The sequence below is a fragment of the Bos mutus genome, chromosome 4 (assembly GCF_027580195.1).
Source record: "Bos mutus isolate GX-2022 chromosome 4, NWIPB_WYAK_1.1, whole genome shotgun sequence".
NCBI lineage: Eukaryota > Metazoa > Chordata > Mammalia > Artiodactyla > Bovidae > Bos > Bos mutus.
Genome location: NC_091620.1, coordinates 113,130,371 through 113,151,986, shown reverse-complemented (window position 1 = coordinate 113,151,986; position 21,616 = coordinate 113,130,371). Strand labels below are relative to the sequence as shown.

The 21,616-nt window shown below is 47.3% G+C and overlaps 1 protein-coding gene across 3 annotated transcripts in view; it reads left to right on the top strand.

The window, feature by feature from the left end:
* DDC (dopa decarboxylase) overlaps positions 1 to 21,616 on the top strand; it is a 106,353-nt gene that overhangs the window by 40,714 nt on the left and 44,023 nt on the right. For all 3 annotated transcript variants that reach the window (XM_070369911.1, XM_005909966.2, XM_070369912.1), the window contains exons 6-8: positions 2,702 to 2,845; positions 13,394 to 13,460; positions 20,453 to 20,547. In XM_070369911.1, coding sequence (XP_070226012.1) covers positions 2,702 to 2,845; positions 13,394 to 13,460; positions 20,453 to 20,547 — 306 coding nt within the window. The remainder of the gene's footprint in view (positions 1 to 2,701; positions 2,846 to 13,393; positions 13,461 to 20,452; positions 20,548 to 21,616) is intronic.

The window sequence follows — 21,616 nt, the reverse complement described above, 5'->3', positions numbered from 1 at the left end:
CTCTGCTAAAGAAAAGATATAGGCTGCCAGTGGAACTTAGCAGATTAGGTTGGAAAGAGAATAATCGTGCCGTGAAATCACCCCGACCCCACCTGTCCCAGCTCATGTTGAGGCCATCTGGCTGCCTTCAGCACGGCGTAGTGGAGCCCCATGTGGGGCTAAGGGCTCAAAGACCTGGGCTCACGTCCCAGCCCTGCTATTTTAAATTCTGTGATCTCAGGCCAATCACGTCAGTTCTCAAAGCCTTTTTTAAACCACCAGACAGGGTCAAAAGGGCCTGCCACCTGGTGCTGCCGCTCTGCCAGCTAGCTGTTGACCCAAGATGAGGGATGACGCAGTGCTCTGTAAGGTTTAGAGATCTCTGCAAGTGGGGACATCTAGGCCATGATCAGTTTCCATGATCAGCCTTCTTGAAAAAGGTTAAAAGCCAAAGCAAAGCGCAATTGTGTGAGAGAGAACAGAAGGAAAGAGCCTTGAGCAGCAGCTCCACGAGTGAACCGGGAGTCAAGAGGGCACCCAAAAAATGGTACCACCAGAGGTTTTGGTTCCACAAGGAATAGCTGATTTAGCTTTGCCCACATAGTATTTTTAAAATCTTTTTATTGTGGCAAAAGTCACATAACATAAAACGTGCTATTTTAACCATATTTAACTGTGCAGTTCAGGCTTCCCTGGTGGCTCAGATGGTAAAGAATCTACATGCGATGTGGGACATCCAGGTTCTATTCCTGGGTCAGGAAGATCCCCGGAGAAGGGAATGGCTACCCATTCCAGTGCTCTTGCCTGGAGAATTCCATGGACAGCAGAGCCTGGTGGGCTACAGCCCATAAGGTCACAAAGAGTTGGACTCGACCAGCGACTAACACACACGCTATACAGTTCAGTGGCACTAAGGACGTTCACATTGTCGTGCAACTCTCGCTGTCGTCTGTCTCCCAGATTTTTCGCCTTCCTAAACCACAACTCAGACCCATTAAGCACTAAGTCCCCATTACCCCTTCCCTCCATACCCCTGGAGGAGGGGGAGCCCCTGGCATCTACATACTTGCTGACTCTATGAAATTGACTTCTAGGTACCTCATGCAAGTGGGATCAAACAGTTTTTGCCTGCTCAGACTGTACTTTGGAGCGTGTTTAAGGGTGACTTAGTGCACACCCTATAAATAGACTGTACCTTCTCTTCCCCTGCACTGTGCAGTATGTTCTCATCAGTCATCTATTTTATACGTAGTCATTCGTATACTTCAGTCCCCATCTTCCACTTTATCCTATGCCCCTTTCCCCCCTTGATGTCCAAAAGTTTGTTCTCTGTATCACTGATGTAATATTTTTAATGAATTTGTTAAGCCAGGCACTTCAACTGTGATAGCTTTGTTCTAGGGAATAAACATATGTAGCCTGAAATCAAATATAATATGCATACTTTGATGCATTGTTGGGAGGATTGTCTCTGTGTGTACTCTAACTTCTGGTGCTAGAGCTGCCCACAGAGGAAGAAAACTATTCACTTCTATTTATTTCTCCCTTGTTTCCCAGACAGACATGAGAAAACTTTTAAAAATGCATGTGTAGGTCTCTATGTATCTATGTTGAGATAAGTTGCTATGAATGTTAGGTGGTAGCCTTTCCCAGCAGGGTTTTCATGAGGGAATTTCACCCAAGAGAAGTGATCCGTGGTGGTCTCTAGATTCTCACAAGGATGCTGTGTGGCTAGTACTATCCTAGATGACAGGAGTCAGGTGGGTTCATTACATCGAGTGGACAGCCATGGGCTCTAGGGCTCAATTCTGTGGCTTTGGGTTCAGGTTTCCAAGGAGCAGGGTCTGATGTGGGGCTTTAGGGGTTCACCATTTATTGAGGGATGCTCTTTGGGGAAGATTGTAGGAGTTAGGGAAGCCACATACACAGGGAAGGAATTAGCAAGGATGTGCCCTCTGGGAGAGTCACCTCCCATCAGCTCCTCCTGAGTGGAATCTACATTTCAGGTGAGCATTAGCCCCCCAGGAGCATGGGGTCAAGGTGCTGGTTGTAAATACATAACTCTATCACCTTGCTCCTCATCTGAGGGCAAAGAGGACGCACAAACCACAAGGAGAGCTACTTTTGAGCATCGTCATATATTTTGCATGCAATTTTAGAGCCTCAGATGATAAGAGTGGGACTAGGAGCTTACTAAGAACACTTATAAAGTAATATCATCATCAGGTGATGTTACCAGGTGTCATTTTCCCAGCTGTGCTTCCAAATGAGCATCCACTGCTTCTGTGGAATTCAAACCAGTGGACGGAAAAGCCCTCAATACAGCTCCGTATACGACTGCCCTGATGGCTTGCAATGCAGGAGACACAAGAGATGGGGCTTCAATTCCTGGGTTGCCAAGATCCTCTGGAAGAGGAAATGGCAACCCACTCCAGTACTCTCGCCTGGGAAATCCCATGGACAGAGGAGGCTGGCGGGGTACAGTCCATGGGGTCGCAAAGAGTCAAACACAACTGAGCACGACCCCACGCTCGCCTGCGAGCACAGCCCAGCACTCTGCCATCTGAGTTGGAATCATGAAACTTGGAAGTAGAGTCCTCAGGACCTGAAACAGCTCCTGGCCTGGAGGTGCAGGGAGTTGGGGGGGATCGAAGCTCTGCCTCCTGATGCTCAGGAGGCATGCAGAAGCTGCTGCAGAGTCTAACCTGGCGCTCTCTTGCAGGCACACTCCTCCGTGGAAAAAGCCGGCTTAATTGGCGGAGTGAGATTAAAAGCCATCCCTTCCGATGGCAAGTTTGCCATGCGAGCTTCCGCGCTGCAGGAGGCCCTGGAGAGAGACAAGGCAGCCGGCCTGATTCCTTTCTTCGTAAGTTCCCCGGGCCCCACAGGAGTGTCTGGGCCCTGCTGGGGCAGTGGGTTGGGCCTGTGGTGACACGATCATTTCCTGGCTGCCGCGGTGGTCACGGGCCAGGCATACTCAAGTCAGCGCTCCTCTCCTTCAGGGCGGCTGGAGCAAAACGCCAATGATTTTCCCTTCTGCTTGCGTGAATCTCAGAAACACAGAGTACCCAGCCCAGGGGATACTGCTAAACCAAAAAGTCTTGCTTCTGCTTCTTGTTAAAAATGACACCATGGGGCACACCCTTGACATGGTAGATGAGTGACGGACATCGGAGTTAGCTGAGTTAAAAATAAAGTGCGCTTTCCACCTAGAGGCGTGTCCTCAGAAGATACTAAGATGCATCGCTTGTGAGAGAGGTGTTGCAAGCCAGCGGTGATTAATTTAAAATACAATTAAATAGGATATCATTAAAACATCTAGCCAAACATCAGCTAGTTTTGCTGTACATGGCTGGGCCTTTTCCAGTGGGGAGGAAGCAGTTGCTGTTACAACCGGAGCCTGGGAGCCGCCCTGCCTGGTGTGCCACGACTTCGTCTCCCGGCTGCACTGGGATGTCGGGTGGGATTGTGGCACTGGCCCCGTGGGGTCATCTGGCTACACTTTGGAGTCACCTGGGGAGCTAAGAAGAATGCCGATGCCCAGGCCCTGCTCCAGCCTCTCTGGGGACAATGGTAGATATTGGAGTCGCTTCCCAGCAGCTTCCAGATTCTGCTGTGCACCCAGGATTCCATGCTCCTAGGCACCCATCCAAATCTGGGTACTTCCGAGTTGTAGAGCAAGCTAGATTCAACAGACTCTAGGTGCCACATGTTATAACTTCCATTACTTTTTAAGAGTTACTCTTTGAGATGAGCTTTTTTATCCAAAAATTGTTTTGATCAATTCAAATTTACCACCATTTGTTGAATAACTAACATGTAGTCTGGGGAAGGGACGGAAGGCATGATTTTATACATAATTTGATCTTGATTCAAGGATTTTCCAAGGGAATAAGGAGCATAAACAAATAATTGTAGAAACATCAACAAATGTCAGGTTGTTGAGTCTGAAGATTTCTTTCTATATTTTGGACTATTGTTGGAAACCAGTCCCTTTATCAAGAGGTATGCTTTGCCAATGTTGGAGACATGTTGTTTCATTCTTAGAAAGTATCTACCACAAAGAAGTTTTTAAGTTCATCTCATCAATTTTTTTCATGGACTATGTCAGTAACACCTAAAAACTCATCAGGTTGTTGAGTCTGAAGATTTCTTTCTATATTTTGGACTATTGTTGGAAACCAGTCCCTTTATCAAGAGGTATGCTTTGCCAACAAGTTGGAGACATGTTGTTTCATTCTTAGAAAGTATCTACCACAAAGAAGTTTTTAAGTTCATCTCATCAATTTTTTTCATGGACTATGTCAGTAACACCTAAAAACTCATCCGCAAACCCAATATGTTTCAGATTTTCTCCTGTGTTAGCTTCTAGGAGTTTTATAGTTTTGCGTTTTACCTTTATATCTATGGTTCATTTTGAGCTGTTTTTTGTAGATGGTGTGAGTCTGTATCCAAATCCGTTTCTTGCATGTGAATGTCTGTTCCAGCACCATTTGCTGAAAAGACTCTTCTTTTCCCATTAAACTGCCTTTGCTCCTTCGTCACAGATCAGGTGACCATATTTGTGTATGTCTATTTTTGGGTTCTCTGTTTTGATCCATTGGTCTGTCTGTGTATCCTTCCCCAATACAACACTGTCCTGATTACTGTAGCTTTTGCTAAGGCTTGAAGTTGGGTAGTGTCAATCCTCTGACTTTTTTTTCTCCTTCAATACTGTGTTGTGTATTCTGCATTCTTTTGCTTCTCTCTATAAATTTTGGATGTGGTTTGTCAATAGCCATATCATAATTGGCTAGAATTTGAATGAGATTGCATTGAATTTATAGATCAAATTAGGAAGTACTGACATCTTGACAATGTTGAGTCTTCCTACCCATGTACATAGAATATTTTTCCATTTATTTTGATAAACTCTTTCATCAGAGTTTTATAGTTTTCCTCATATATATTTTGAGGCTTCCCTTGTAGCTCAGTTGGTAAAGAATCAATGCAGGAGACCCAGGTTCAATTCTTGGATCAGGAAGATCTCCTGGAGAAGGAAATGGCAACCCACTCCAGTATTCTTGCCTGGAGAATCCCACGGACAGAGGAGCCTGGCAGGCTACAGTCCATGGGTTTGCAAGAGCTAGGCACGACTTCCCAAGTAAACCACCACCATATAGATCTTATACATATTTTGTTAGATTTTTATCTAAGTATTTCTCCCTCCCTCTCTCGCTTTGCCTCTCTAGTTTGGTGTTAGTGTACATAGTATTGTGTTCTTAATTTCAAACTCAAATTTTTCATTGCTGGAGTATGAGAAAGAAACTGACTTTTGTATATTATCCTTTGTTCTCTGTATTGTTGTAATTGCTTACTAGTTTCAGGAGATTTTCGGTTTGATTTTGATTTGGGAGGTGTATTTCTATGTAGATAATTGTGTCATCTTCCCCTCTCAATCTGCGTATCTTTAGACCCTTTTTTGTTGGCATGGTGAAAGCAAATATCCTTGCCTTGTTTCTGTTCTTATCAGGAAAACCTCTAGTTTCACACTATTAACTCTGATGTCAGGTTTTTAATAGATGTTCTTTATCAAGTTGAGGTAGAACATCTATCAAATTATCTGCTCTATCCTATTGGCTAGGATTTTTAAAATTTTGCTGGATTTTGTCAAATAGTTTTTGTTTATCTATTGATATGATCATGTGATTTTTTTTCTTCTTTAGCCTTTTGACATGATAGATTATATTAATTGATTTTCAGTGCTGAGTCAGTCTTGCATACCTATAGTCCCACTTGGTTGTTATTTTGTATATATTATTGAATACAATTTGCTTGTGTTTTGTTGAGAATTTTCACATCTATCCATAAGAGATATTTGTCTGTGGTTCTTTCTTTTAATGTTTTGTCTGATTTTGGAACTTGGGTGAGACTGGCCTCACAGAATGAGTTAGGAAACATTCTGTTTTCCTCCGTTTTCTGGAAGAGATAATAGAGAATTAGTTTTATTTGTCTCTTTTTTAAACTGAAATATAGCTGGTTTACAATATTTTGCTAGTTTCAGGTATACAGCATAGCGGTTCAGCATTTTTACAGGTTATGCACCATTGACACTTATTATCATATAATGCTATATTTCCTTGTGTGTCCCAATACTTGCTTGTCTGGTTTATCCATAGTAGTTTGCACCTCTTAATCCCCTGCCCTTACCATTTCTCCCCCCACTTCCCTCTCCCTGCTGGTAACCACGAATTTGTTTTCTGTATCTAGTTTAATTCTTTTCTTAAACGTTGGGTAGATTTTACGAGTGAACCCACCTGGGCTGGTTGCTGCCTGTTTTGGGGGCTATTAATTTATTGATTTTATTTTTTGATAGATACAGGCCATCTTAGTCTGTTCAGGTTGCTACAATAAGCTACCACAGACCAGGTGCCTGATGAACAACAAAACTTTACTTCCCCCAGTTGTGGAGGCGGGAAGTCTGAGATCAGGGTGCCAGTGTGGGTGCTACTCAGGGTCCTCTCCTGGGTGCAGACAGCTGACTTCCGGCGTGTCCGCATATGGAGGAAGGGCTCAGGACTTCCGGCGTGTCCTCATATGGAGGAAGGGCTCAGGAGCTCTGTGGGGGCCCTCTCCTGGGTGCAGACAGCTGACTTCCGGCGTGTCCTCATATGGAGGAAGGGCTCAGGCCCTCTCCTGGGTGCAGACAGCTGACTTCCAGCGTGCCCTCATATGGAGGAAGGGCTCAGGAGCTCTGTGGGGCCCTCTCCTGGATGCAGACAGCTGAGGGTCCTCATATGGAGGAAGGGCTCAGGAACTCTGGGGCCCTCTCCTGGGTGCAGACAGCTCGCGTGTCCTCATGGGAGGAAGGGCTCAGGACTTCCTCCTCATATGGAGGAAGGGGCTCCAGGACTCTGGGGGCCCTCTCCTGGGTGCAGTGTCCTCGTGTATGGAGGAGGGCTCAGGAGCTCTGTGGGGGCCCTTTTATAGAAGCACTAATCCCATTCTCAAGGCCCTCGTCCTCACGGTCCCCCAAAGGCCCCGCCTCTTAATCCCAACCATTGGATTTCAGTGGTTTTGCACAGACCTGTTGAGAGCATCGATTTTTCTTTATGTGAGTTTTTGTAAAATTATGTCTTTCAAAGAATTGATCCATTTCATTCAGGTTTTCAAATTTGTGGGCGTAGAGAGTTATTCATAATATTATTTAAATATTATCCTTTTACCACCCAGGAATCAGTAGTGATGGTCCTTTCATTTCTAATACTAGAAACTTGTGTCCTCTCTTTTTCTTAGTTAACCTAGTTAGATGTTTATCAATTTTATCGATCTTTTCAAAGTACCAGCATTTGGGTTTGTTGATTCTCACTATTGATTTCCTGTTTCTAATTTCATTGATGTCTACTCTAATTTTTATTATTTCTTTTCTTTTAGGCCCTTTGGATTTAATTTTCTCTTTGTTTTCTAGTCTCCTAAGGTGGAAGCTTACATTCTGGGTTGAAAATTTTCTTTCTTTTCTAGTGTACGTATTCATTTAATGCTATAGAGCTCCCCTAAACATTATTTTCACTGCATTCCACACATTTTGGTAAGTTGTATTTTCATTGAGTTAAAAATATTTTGAAAATTTCCCTTGAGACTTTCTCTTTGCCCTATATGTTAATTAAAATCTTTACTATGTTGTCAAGCCATAAACATGATATGTCTGTTTATTTAAATCTTCTTTAATTTCTTTCATCATATAAGCCTATATTTGCTTTGCTAGATTTATACCTACATAATTCTTTTTGGAACAGTTATAAACAGCATTGTATGTTTAATCTAGGTGTCCATGTGTTTATTGTAGCTTACAGAAACACAGTTAATTTTTTATGTTGACCTTGTATCCTGTAATGCTGCTGAACTCACTTGTTAGTTCTAGGAGGGTTTTTTTAAAATGAATTTTATGGATTTTTCTGTCTAGATAACCATGTCATATGCAAACAGGTACAACTGTATTCTTCCCTTCTGACCTGTTTGCCTTTTATTTATTTTTCATGCCTTTTTGCACTGGATAGAATTTCAAGTACTATTTGTTTGGCAGTGATGAAGGTAGGCATTCTTATCTGGTTTCCAACGTTAAAGTGAAATGAATGTAGTTTTTAACCATTAAATGTGATGTTATCTTTAGGCTCTGTAGATGTTCATTATCAAATTGAGAAAGTTTTCTCCATTCCTGAAGTTCTGAGAATTTTTATCATGAATTAGTGTTGAATTTTGTCAAATTATTTTTCAACGCTGATCAATGTGGTTGAGTGGTTTTATTAAGTCTGTTAACAAGGTGGATTACAGTGGATTTCAAATATTAAACCAGCCTTGAATTCCTGGAGTAAATCTCATTTGTTCATAATGTAATTCCTATTGCTAGATTCTAATTACTAACATTTATGGACTTTTGCTTCTATATGAATAAGTAATATTGGTTTGTAGTTTTCCCTTTTTATAGTCTTGTTTTGATGTTAGGGTAATACTGACTTCATAAAAAGACTTGAGAAGCAGTTCCTTCCTCTTCTATTTTCTGAAAGAGATTGTATAGAATTGATGCTAATTCTACTTTGAACATCTCATTTTGAAGTTAGCACTGTTCTGTATATGGGAAGAAGCAAGAGTCTGTGTTCATGGAAATCACTCCTTTGATACACACCTTAACCATCCAGGGTCAGCATCTGGCTTTTCTCCGTCCTGAATCCACTCAGGGGGCACAGTCTAGGGCAGCTGCAGTGGCCGATGGCTTGGTGGCCACAGCCTTGTTTGCTTACTGATGTGGCAGGCAGCATTCTTGTTTATACCCTCATAACCTGGTGGTGGAAATTCAGAGGCAGCACAGTGTTTCATTTTGGCTGCTACTGTATGTCTTTGTGTTGATGAAGACTTTGAAATAAGCATCATCTATGTGCTCTTCAGGGTGGCCAAGACCTCTGTTGGGGCATTTTATATGCACCATTTAAGAGCTATCTATACCTCCATCAATTACATTTCACTATCCTTATGGTGGGCTCTGAAGCAAAAGGTGACAAGTTCACAGTCTTCGGAGCAAGGGCCAGATACTCACACTCATTGCACTTCAAAGCCTATCATGATGGACTAAGTAACAATTCCATGCTAATTCACTAAGTCACTCACTTGTTTGACAAATGAACACCCATAACATACTGGGCCTGTGGGACTGAGATTGAGAAGGGCCTTCAAGCATCCTACTGGCTGGAGTGGAGATACTAAGGTAACAGTCTGCACCAGGGTGCAGTGTAATCGGCATTAGAGGTCCAGCGATTTGGAGCAGAGGGTTTCATCAGAGCTCATATTTCAACCTGTATGAAACACCTACTTCCTTAGAGCCCTCCCTTTGCCAGCCCCGGGGATCCGTGCGTAGGCATGGTTGCTTTCCTCTTGCAATGCTCCTGGTGACAGATACACATGTCCACTGATCTTTGTGCCATTTGGTGAGGACTATGCATGCGGACAGTGCTTCCCTGATGGCTCAGGTGGCAAGGAATCTGTCTGCAAGGCAGGAGACCCCTGGTTTGATCCCTGGTTCAGGAAGATCCCATGGAGAAAGGAATGGCGACCCACTCCAGTATTCATGCCTGGAGAACTGCATGGACAGAGGAGCCTGGAGGGTTACAGTCCATGGGGTCGCAAAGAGCTGGACACGGCTGAAGCAACTAACGCACACACACGCACATGGACAAGGGGCAGAGGGATGATGAGCTCAGCAGCGGGGTGTCAGTGAAGTCTTTGCTGAGAGTTAACCTATAAGCCCCCCGTCCTGGAGGACATGCATCACGAGCCTGTCTTGGGGAAGAAAACAATACTGCAATAGCACAGAGATGGGGAGGATCACTGGAGGCATGAGGAGATGCAGCTGGCCGTTGTCTTAAAGTGAAAGTGAAGTCACTCAGTCGTGTCTGACTCTTTGCAACCCCATGGACTGTAGCCTACCAGGCTCCTCAGTCCATGGAATTTTCCAGGCAAGAGTACTGGAGTGGGTTGCCATTTTCTTCTCCGTTGTCTTAAAGGGGCAGCCAAGGGCCCGTGAAGCTGGAAGCAGAGGCTGCCTGGACCAGGCAAGAGTGTTGCTTGAGCTTTGACACATTTGCTGGTTCCCATTGAAACGAATGCCTGGTGGTTATCATCCTTCACATGTGTGACTCTGTGCCCAATCCTGAGATGCAGACCCTGATGCCTGGATGTCTCAGGGAGCTTGCTGACCCTGGAAGTCTAGCCAGTGCTGGAGACCTGAAAGGCACGTGAGCCTTTCCTAAGCCCACGAGCCCTGCCCACCTCCTTCATGGTTCACAAAGGGGCTACAGCCCCTTCAGAGTGTGACCTGCTGTGGAAAGTAGGGGGCACATGGGGCAGATCTGAGCTGGAAGCCCTCCAGGAACTCGCCGGTTTCTTCCTCTTGGTGGTTTGCTTTCCTGACCTGATAAGATCAGGCCCAAGGCAGAGGGCAGAGCCTAGCGGGCAGTGGTGAGATTGACAGACGAGGGAGGGGGGCAGAGTAGGGTAGCAGGACAGCCCCAGGCTCTCAGAGGTGGGGCGCCCAGCCCGCCTCCCCCTTTGCAAATGTGATTAGGTCTCTGCAGAGCAGCTGAAATCAGGTTAGCATCTCTGAGCCGAGCCCAGTAATCACAGCCCGGAGCAGAGCAGGTGCTGGGGTTAAAGCGGCTTCTGAGAATGAGGACAAGCTGACTCACAGCCCTCAAAACACGAATACATGGGCCCTGCCATCACCAGCCTGGCACATCTTCCTGGGACCCTGGGTCCCATGCTGCCCACATGCTGTGCAGGGAGCTGCCCAGGGATGGGCTTGGTTGGAAGGGCCTCCAGCATGGCCAGTGTGCGGGGTTCTTTAACTGGCAGAACCAGAGCTAAGCATACCTGCGCTCTCTTCTTGGTCTGGTCCTGCCTGTTTATCCCCAGACCCCACGCTGAGTGTCTCACTTAAGCTAACAGTAAAGTAGGGGGTCCCAAAGACACCCAAATCAGGAGGGTCCTGATGAGTGAATATAATGTCTGCAAAGCTGAGACATGTTCTCAGCTGAGGCCACTCCCAGGACTGGGCAGTGTTTTCTTGATTTTACAAAATGCTCCACGGCAGAATGAAAATATCAATACTAACATAAGAATCACAGAATAAAAGATGTAATATTAACCAAATCTCATCATAAGAGACAAACAGTACTAATATTTGGTGAAATTATTCTAGACTCACTGCCATATACACATTAATAGAAAATAATTTTAACAAGAGGATATTCAGGTTGCATTTTAAAAACAGATGGTATGGCATTTATTTCCATTAGGATTTTACTGAGGAACATGAGATGAAATGAAAGGAATTCCTGGATGTCAGAAGTGTCATTCCTAAGAGACTCTTAAGTTGAGAAAATAATTTGCAAGTGATATTAAGATGGTTGAATCATCCTGTGGGTTTTTTTTAAAGCTACACAAGCTTTATGACATAGACAAAGCATTTTATGGGTCTCGTTCTACCTACCAAACCAGGACCCTTAGACAAAGTGTTTTAATATTCAGTTATATTTTTGGAAGGAATTGCAAACACCAGAGGAAAATGGCTCAATGACTCAGATTCCCACTCAGTGACTCATATGGTCAGGATTGAGCAGGCTTGGAGAATGGCTGGTGCTTGGACTGAGGTGGGGAGGGGTGTGAGGGGTGGGCACAGAGGTGGGAGGAGAGGGACTAAGAAGCCATGGGAAAGGTCAAAGCTGGAGAGAGCGATGCTTTGTTATTCAGGTCAGGGAAGGCCAACAGTGTGGGAGCCTATGGCCACTGAAGAGATAGCTTGTGATACCCACAGGGAGAGGGGATGCCGTGCCATGCAGGGCCACACAGGGAAGCACCAGTGTTGATCAGGAGGTAGAGGAAGGGATGGAGAGAGGGGAACAGGTGGGCAGGAACTCCAGGTTCTAGCAGAAAGGAACAGGCGAGGCAGGCTTAATACTGACAAGCGTGAGTCATTTCAGATTACTGCAATGGGCTGTGGGCACAAGAGCTGCTCTGATTGTCTGGTTCCTGGTTCTGGGGGATCAGGCCAGGAGACTAGCGGCCTGGAGTGTGAGAGCCCCGTAGGGGATGTGGCAAGGTGTGTGGGCTCTGAGAGTGCTGGTTTGCTTAGGAAAGGGTCTAAACTTACAGACCTTAGACTCTGGGCATATCCTGGTCCAGTGTGTTCGTGGTGTAAATGAGAAAACTAACACCCAGCAGGTGTCCACATGATGCAGAGCTGGGCCTCCAATCTGGCCTCTTTGTCCCACGTGCTTGGCTTCAACGTCTGTGTATCCATCTTGCCTTTTCATTTTCTGTCTTGCTGGTAACTGGATGTCTCAAGAAGCTTGCTGACCCTGGAGGTCTAGCCAGCTCCTGGGGACCTGAAAGGAAAGTGACCCTTTCCTAAGCAAACCAGCTCTCTTAGAGCCCACACACCTTGCCACATCCCCTACGGGGCTCTCACACTCCAGGCCGCTGTTCTCCTGCCCTGATTCCCCAGAACCAGGGACCAGACAACCAGAGCAGCTCTTGTGCCCATAGCCCATTGCAGTTATCTGAAATGACTCACGCTTGTCAGTATTAAGCCTGCCTCGCCTGTTCCTTTCTGCTGGAACCTGGAGTTCCTGCCCACCCGTTCCCCTCTCTCCATCCCTTCCTCTACCTCCTGATCAACAGTGGTGCTTCCCTGTGTGGCCCTGCATGGCACGGCATCCCCTCTCCCTGTGGGTATCACAAGCTATCTCTTCAGTGGCCATAGGCTCCCACACTGTTGGCCTTCCCTGACCTGAATAACAAAGCATCGCTCTCTCCGGCTCAGGCGACTATGTCAGCGGAGCCATCCCAGGGCAGAGCCCCACACCTCCCTGGTCAGACCGCTTTAACGCTGAGACACATTCAGTTTTCAGATTAAACACAGGTGGTTATAGGTGAAATGCAACCAGGGAGGCCTCCAGCCTGGATCTCAAGTTTACTAGCTTTGTTTTTCTGATTCTTCCATCTCTATTCTCGGGGCACAGATAATTGCTGGAGGCTGCATAAAGGCTACACAGACTGAATGAAATGTCAGTCTTGTCACATTGAAAGAGAAATTTCATTATTTAGACAGCACCCGCCACCATAGATCAATTAGGCTTTTTGGTTTTGAAAACATCAGATGCTTTTTGATCTGGAGGGTGTTTGCATGCAGTGAATGTTTCAGCACCCAATCTGTGCCAGCAAAGTGTGAGTTGCTAGCAACATGAACAAATAAGATGCAGACCCTGGTCTCAAGAGTTTCGTGGGTTGCCAGGGCTGGGCCTGGGGGTGTGGCTGTGTGTGTGGAGGTGACAGCAGGGACTGTGATGTAGGACTGAACAAAGGACATTTGCTTCTTACCCTCCAGGTGGTGGCTACACTGGGGACCACGTCCTGCTGCTCCTTTGACAACCTCTTAGAAGTGGGGCCCATTTGTAAGTATCTGATTAAATTTTATTTTGTAAAAAATTTTCCTGATATCCAAAGACTTTAGTGAGCTGCCTCTTTGGGCTCTCCTTCATAATATTAACTTAATATTATATTATACCATTATATAATAATATATTATAATATTATGATAATATATAACTGACTCATTGGAAAAGACCTGATGCTGGGAAAGATTGAAGGCAGGAGGAGAAAGGGATGACAGAGGATGAGATGGTTGGATGGCATCACCAAGTCAATGGACATGAGTTTGAGCAAGTTCGAGTTGGTGATGCAGTTGCAGAGAGATGGACATGACTGAGCAACTGAACTGACTGACTGATAATATATTATGTAAATGTAATATAATTATATAGTAATACACCATATTATAATATTAACATCATGAAACTTATTGTGGGATAATCTGCCAAACTCTTCTCATGTTTACAGTGGCACAAATCTTAAGCTTGAACTCCAAAAACTCAGAATTTGGGCTAACTGGACAACAGTTAACCTTAGCTGTACCAGTACAGTGTTAATAAGTAAAATACCACAGTGATATCAGATCGCTGAAGGCTGTGTTGTCCCACTGAAGAGAACCAACTTTGCAGATTCTCAGAGGGTTGTGTGTAGGACGGCAGGAGAATTTCTTGTCCTTGGAGTAAGTCTTCCAGCATTTTTTTTTTTTTTTTTTTGCCTTCTTGGAATTCCTGAATATAGGTGAGCAAATAAAGCAATTAAGCAAATCAATTAAAAAAAAAAAAAACTAGATTCCTCGCAAGAAGTGAGCTTTGTGTGTTTACTGGGAGCCTCCCTGGAGGAAGGCATGGCAACCCACTTGAGTATTCTTGCCTGGAGAATCCTGTGGACAGAGGAGCCTGGCGGGCTACAGTCCATGGGGTCACAAAGAATCGGACGCAACTGAGTGGCTAACAGTTCACTTAACTTCCCTCCTCCCTCAGTGGAGCATTGAGGTTTTCTTAAACAGAATTCAGAGAATTCAGAGGTGAGCGGGGAATAAGTGTCTTGGACCTGAGGCTCCCAGAACACAGCAGGGCTTTTTGTTGCTGGAAGGCCTCTCCTCAGGCAAGGGCCCGGTTTATGAGCATCCTCTCTGTCCTCGGGGCAGGAGAACCAGCTCCTTAGCTGCAGGCAGAGCCGCTGCCCAGGGTGGGAGGAGGCAGGTAGCAGGAGCCCCCTGGAGGGTCTAGATGTTTCCTGGCCACGCTGTGGCTTGTGCCAGGCATCCAGCCGGCTGCTGGGCCTGGCTCACTGCCCATTTGTGGAACTCCAGGGCTTTCTCAGCTCTCCTCACCTGGGTCCACCTGTGGACCACACTCAGGGGATGCAGGAGTGACCGTCTCCCCCCCACCATGAATGATGGCTGGGTGGCGTGCGTTGAGCCGGCCGCAGTCACAGCAGCTGTGCTGCAGCCCAGCCGCCCTTGTGGCTTCAGTTCTGAGCTCTGTCCCCACCTGCAAAGTGCAGTCCGAAGAACCTGTCATTATGAACTGATGGGATTCTGAATGACTGAGTTAACACACAGAGAGGGCGTGAGGCAGGAGGGTGGGGGGAGCCCTTGCGATTCAGGAGATGTGAGGCTGTTGGCTGGCCCACCAGGTGGCCCTGGGCGTTCCTGGCTTGTGACCATGGGCTCTAGCTCCCTAGCCGTGACCACGGCAGACAGCTGTCCTACCGGCTGGCTGGAGTCAGAGGTGCAAGGCCGGGGTTGAGGCCAGGGAGGAGGGACAAGCTGGCTATGTCCATAGGCGTGGCTTCACGGGCTGCAAACCCTGATCCTGGGCAAGGTGCTGGGCCACTGGATCCAGATGTCAGGCTGGGAACTGGACATCCGGGCCCTGGCCAGCTGACAGCAGTCCACGGCTATCAGATTAGAGGGCTGAGAGCCCCACGGGACACAGCCCACAGGACCCTGCCCCTCAGCACTGGCTGCTGTCCTGTCCTGGGGCTCCCATGCTCCCGGGGCTGGGGGCTGTGGGAAAAGCTGGATCATTGAGGGGCTTTTGGTGCCAAACATAGAGGCTGTTCCCGGGGGGCTGAGGGATCCAATGAGCACCACTACCCTCCACTCACTGCCCAGGCTTATCCACGAGGGCAATTTGGACAATTCTATTTATTATTGGCAAGGCTCTTATGAACCATGGGTGGTGTCTTCACAGTGAATGAGCACCTTTTACCTGCTTGCCCTCCTCTGAGTGTCATTTTCTTGCTTGTCACCAAATATTTAGCATTCTTCAACTTTGGACAAGACCAGGTCAACCTGGTTCCATAGTGCAATCAGAGAAAAGCATTAAAATAATTCAGATTAGTTATCTTGGCCAGTATTTGACCAAGAGGCTCATCAGAACCTGGTCTTCTCCCAACTACTGCTTTAGGAAAGATGCCTTTTTGAAAAGCAATGTTTATTATTTATGTATGTGTTTGGCTGCTCCAAGTCTTAGTTATATACATGGGCTCTTCAGTCCTCATTGAGGCATGTGGGATCTTTGGTTTCAGCATACAGACTCTTTTTTAAAATTGATTATTTCTCTATGGCTGCACTGGTTCTTCACTGCTGTGCACGGACTTTCTCCAGTTGCTGCCGGCAGGGCCTACCCTCCAGTTGCTGTGCACCTGCTTCTCCTGGCGGGGGCTTCTCCTGTTGCAGAGCACAGGCTCTCGGGGCCTTGGGCCTCAGGAACTGTGGTCCATGGGCTTACTTGTTCCACAGCATGTGGGATCTTCCTGGACCAGGGGTTGAACCCATGTTCCCTGCATTGGCAGGTGGATTCTTAACCACTGGATGGTCAGGGAAGTCCCGTGTGAACTCTATTTACAGCATGTGTGATCTAGTTCCCTGACCAGGGATAGTCCCCTGCACTGGGAGCGCAGAGTCTTAGGCACTGGATCACTAGGGAAGTCCCAGGAAAGACACTTTCTGTTTAGTTTCTTCTGAAACAATTTGCCAGTGAGACTGTTTCAGTTGGTCACATTGGAGTGATCAGTGGAAATTCCTGGCAGATTTTATTGAGAAAAGGGTAAGAAACAGAAAGCAGAGAGTTGAAGGCAGACAGACAGAAGGTATGAAGGTGGGAAGCTGAGGCGGAGGTCCCGGGGGTGTGGGACGGGGTACAGGGCAGGCAGGATGGAATGGCTGGTGAGGATGCAGCAGACAGTTCCAGAGGTCTGCTGCTTCTGTCCGTGGGGCCATGGAAGCCTTGCAAGGAAACATGCAGGCAGCAGGGGCTCGAGAGGGACAGAGGCAGCCTCCTCCTTTGTGGGCGGAGCAGAAATCTCTCTGTCCAGGCAGCCTCACCTGGGTGCTGGGTGGGCCTGGTCCTGGGGCGTGCAACTCCTGTGTTCCAGCCATGGGGTCTCCAGGACCCCTGACTCCTACAGATACCCTCAGTACTTGAAGAGGCTGCAAGGCAAGTTGTGCTGTTGGATAATCACATACGAGACTCAGGATGTGGCCCTTGGCTCTCCCTTTCCTCATGGAGAGAGGAGAACCCCATGGGGAATCCACTCAGCAAGGGTATCCAGAAGTTCCTTCTGCAGGAGTTTATGTTTAGTCTTTTCCTTTTTCAATTGAAATATTTATTGAAATAATGATAGAGCCACATGCATCTGGTCTAATCACTTCATCACATATAGAAAGGGATAAAGTGGGAACAGTGACAGATTTTATTTTCTTGGGCTCCAGAATCACTGTAGATGGTGACTGCAGCCATGAAATTAAAAGATGCTTGCTCCTTGGAGGCAAAGCTATGACAAACCTAGACAAACATATTAAAAAGCAGAGACATCACTTTGCCAACAAAGGTCCATCTAGCCAAAGCTGTGGTTTTACCAGTAGTCATCTATGGATGTGAGAGCTGGATCATAGAAAAGGCTGAGTGCTGAAGAATTGATGCTTTTGAACTGTGGTGTTGGAGAAGACTCTTGAGAGTCCCTTGGACTGCAAGGAGATCCAACCAGTCCATTCTGAAGGAGATCAGCCCTGGGATTTTTTTGGAGGGAATGATGCTGAGGCTGAAACTCCAGTACTTTGGCCACCTCATGCGAAGAGTCAACTTGTTGGAAAAGACCATGATGCTGGGAAAGATTGAAGGTGAGAGGAGAAGGGGATGACAGAGGATGAGATGGTTGGATGGCATCACTGACTCGATAGACATGAGTTTGAGCAAATGCCAGGAGTTGGTGATGGACAGGGAAGCCTGGAGTACTGCAGTCCATGGGATCACAAAGAATCAGACATGACTTAGCAAATGAACAACAGAGCCATGTGCAATTATCAGAAATAGTAGACAGCCTCTGTATACTTTTCCCAGTTTGTTCTGATGGTAACATTTTGCAAAACTGCAATACATGTCACAACCAGAAAATTGACATAGTGCAATCTGGGAGGTCATCTTATTCAGATTTCCCCAATTACGTTTGTCCTCATTTGTGTGTAGGGGGTGTTTATTAAGCCTGGGACAATTTCATCATCACTGGTATAGGTTTATGTATCTGCCACTGCAGTCAAGGTGCTGAATGGTTCCGTTGCCACAAGAATCCCTTGTCATTTATGATTTTTCGCTTGTCTGCAGGAGTTTTAGGCCAAGTTCGCAGTTGGAGGGAAGCCAGTCCCCCAGAGCTGCCCTTGGTCCTGACACCAGTTCCCAGGTCAGGGCTTCCTCCCTCGGGTTTGCGGGTTTGACACTCCACACCTGGGAGCAGAGAGGAGGTGCCCGGGGCAGAGTGGGGTGTGGTCCAGCCTGGGGGCTTCTGGTCATCCTCGCCTGTGAGGTCCTCCAGTCCCACAGCAGGATGGTAGGCACAGGGTGGGACCCTCCCTGCCAGGGATGCTCGCTCAGCCTGTAGTGTCAGTCAGGGTGTGTCCCTGGGCTGTCGCACGCTGGCCGGGAGGCTGCCTACATTTCCTGGCCCCTCTGGGAGATCCAGTGAATACTTCTAGTTCCCAGTCCTCCAGGACTCAGAACTGATATGAAGTGACCTAAAGCCCCCATTGTAAACCCTGCTGTTGCACTGTCTGGGGGATGAGTCCTAGCAGACACAGCCTTCCCCTCCCCAGAGACAAGGGCAAAGGCCAGAGCTCCTTGGGGTGAGGCTAGTTCTCTCTGCAGCCTTCTTTCTGGGGACCCCCTTCCCACCTGAGGCCCCTCTGCCTTTCCCCACTCACTGCCCACTCCGAGATCTCCTGTACTCTCTGCAGTGACACAGCCTTGGGGGCTGGCATCATTCCAGCCCCCTCCTTGGGGTCTAAGGTCAGATCTCCTCTCCTCGTCTTCCCAGGTGAGGCCCAGCTAAGGAAAGGGGTTGTGGTTTTACTGTGTGACAAGCATCTTTCTCACAGGGTGAGGGCTGAGGGGTCCCCAGAACTCCATCCCCCTCCTCCTGCCCTCATGGCTATATTCCTTCCTGCCTTGTCTGCCTGAGCTGGGCACAGACCCTGGCATCTGTCAGACTCTACCCAGGTGCCTCTAGCAGAAAATGCAGTTCTCTGACAGTAGCCTCTGTGGCCCCACGGAGAACCCAAACTCGCCCTGAGAGTTTGTGTCCATCCTGTACGCGTGTCTGAAGCTCCTCCCTCCCTCAGTAGAACTGAGCTATAGCAGCGACAGAGGACAGCATTCCTGCAGCGGTGCTGGCCGTTGCGTCCTTTCCTGATCCCATTTCTCCTAAGGCTTCGTGCCCTTTCTGGCACCCAGCCACATCTGTGGGGGCTCTGAGGGCACCCGGGGGCAGGCACTTTAGGCCTCACCCACTGTGACCCTCTGTGTTAATTATCATTGTCCCAGGACACATTTGATCTTAATCCAACTGAGGGCTTTTGTTCCTTCCATTCTGAAGTTCAAACTGAATCACGGCTTTGAAATGTCTCTTCCATCTTTTATCAGCAGAATTCAGAACTGCTCCTCACTCCTCATAGCATTGTGTGTGATGAACCAGCATCACGCAGGCAAAAGTGAATTGTGAATCTATTCACCTGCACAGATGCATTGGCAGGTCCTGACCGGCCCCTGCAAGGGTGCCCTGATCCAGGTCTCCTGAGGCAGCATCTGCCCCCATAAAGGAAGGAGCCCACCCCTTGATCTAGACCCACCAGCTCTCCTGCTTGCGTATTTCACAGCCATGGGAAGCACCCAGTGCTGAGGCTGGGGAAAGTCACAGTGATCATGTCGTTCCTCGCTGAGTCTGCCCTAGTGTTGTGATGGGTACAGTATGAGTGTCATCTGGTTTATCCCTCAGGGTCTGAGTGCTGCTTTATCTCCATTTGCTGAGAGCAGAGGAGCGTGCAGCATGGCAGGCAGGAAGGCCACATGGCAGCTGGGCACCTGGGGGAGGGATTTGAACCCAGATGCATGTGAATTGAGGAGCACGTTCAGACAGGACTCCCTCCCAGCTCAATGCTAGAAGGTTCCTGTACTGTGAGGCCCTCTAGCATGGCTGGAACATAAAATTCACACTCATGAAAGGAGCTGAGAAGATTCAGGAAGCATAAAATAGGTGCCTGAACTTCCTGTGGAGATGGAGCGGGGTAGAGAGACCAGTGGGGACTGTGGTTGGTCCCAACCTCAAGAGATGCTTGTGGGAAGGGCTTCAGAGCCCAGAGAATTGGAAAGACAGTTTGCAGTGAGTGAGGCGGGGAGAGCAGAGCAGAGTGCATACCTGGAGTTGATGTGGACAGTGGGATGCGAGTGGGATATGCTGGTCTCATGGAGGTCTGCTGGGCCTGAGGGTCAACTCTGAAAGTCCAGGTGCTCCCCTCGCCTCCATGCACGTGCTGCTTACTGGTCCCCGTGCCCGGCGCTGTCGGGCCAGCAACAATGAAGGGGTGCTGCCTCAGCATCACCGCCTGTCAGGGATGCAGACATCAGACCGACAAACGCTATTGACAGACGATGTTGAAAAGGTGTCGGGATGGGACAGGTGCTTGACTCCAGCACGGGGACATCCCTCTAAGAACTCACAGGTCATTTCTGGGCTTCAGGTCACAAGGAGGGCTTGTGGCTGCACGTGGACGCCGCCTACGCAGGCAGTGCCTTCATCTGCCCTGAGTTCCGGCATCTTCTGAATGGCGTGGAGGTGAGTGTTCTCTTTAACAAGATCACTTTTATTTACTTACTTATTAAAGTTTTTATTGGAGGGTAGTTGCTTTACACTGTTGTGTTAGTTTCTGCTGTATAGCAAAGTGAATCAGTTACACATAGTCAGTGCTCTGCGACGAGCTCAGTGGGCAGGAAATCAACAAGACCATTTTTAAAAGGTATATATACTGTGATCAGTGATTTGTCTTTATAAGGATGTGATACTTTTATTTTTCGCTACTGTGGTTCGTTTCAGCAAGTCATTCCCATACCCATTTCTCCGATGATTAGAAGTTACGCCTCCCTGTGACAGGGGGTGAGAACCTTCCTGGTTCCAAAAACTGTCTTCTCAAAGAAGACACACCTGATGTTCATACTATTTCTCAGTCTGCAGATCCTGGGCAGAGCTGTCATTATAGGATAGATTTTTAGTTCATAAGATGATGGGGAAATATTTAGGAAGAAAATAAAATCTTAATGCATTTCAGATCAATGGGTAGTTTTTAAAAACCAGCCCACCATTCTATTCAATCTAGGTCAATGTCACAGTCGTGTTCTGATCATGCGACTGAGCATGATGTTCACGTTCATAGAGATGGAACGAGCAGCCATCAATGCATTTAAATGTCCTGCGCACACTCAGAATTTGGAATATATGGCCTGAAATGCCTCCTAAAACATCTGATTCTTTTGAGAAACAGCAATCAAAATGGTTGACCGATGGTCTGCTTCTCCAGGGTGCAGACTTAACGCACAGAGATGATCTTAGGGACAGATCCTAATAAATTATTCCAGACCCAAGCAGGTTTTCACTGTCAGCAGCTCACAGGGCAGGAGGTTCCTTCTTGCCAGGGACTCAGATGTACATGCAGCGAAGGGCCCAGAGCAGCAGGCTTTGTCAGTAATGATTTCATGCTCAGAGACAGGGGTTTCTTGAGACCATGGCCTCATGTGGTACAGGAATCAAGGGTGTTGTCTTGGGATTGAACAGCTGGTTTGCATCCTGGCTTTGCGCCAAGACCAGCCTTGAGCCCTTGGGCAGGCTAGTAACCTCTCCATACCTCACA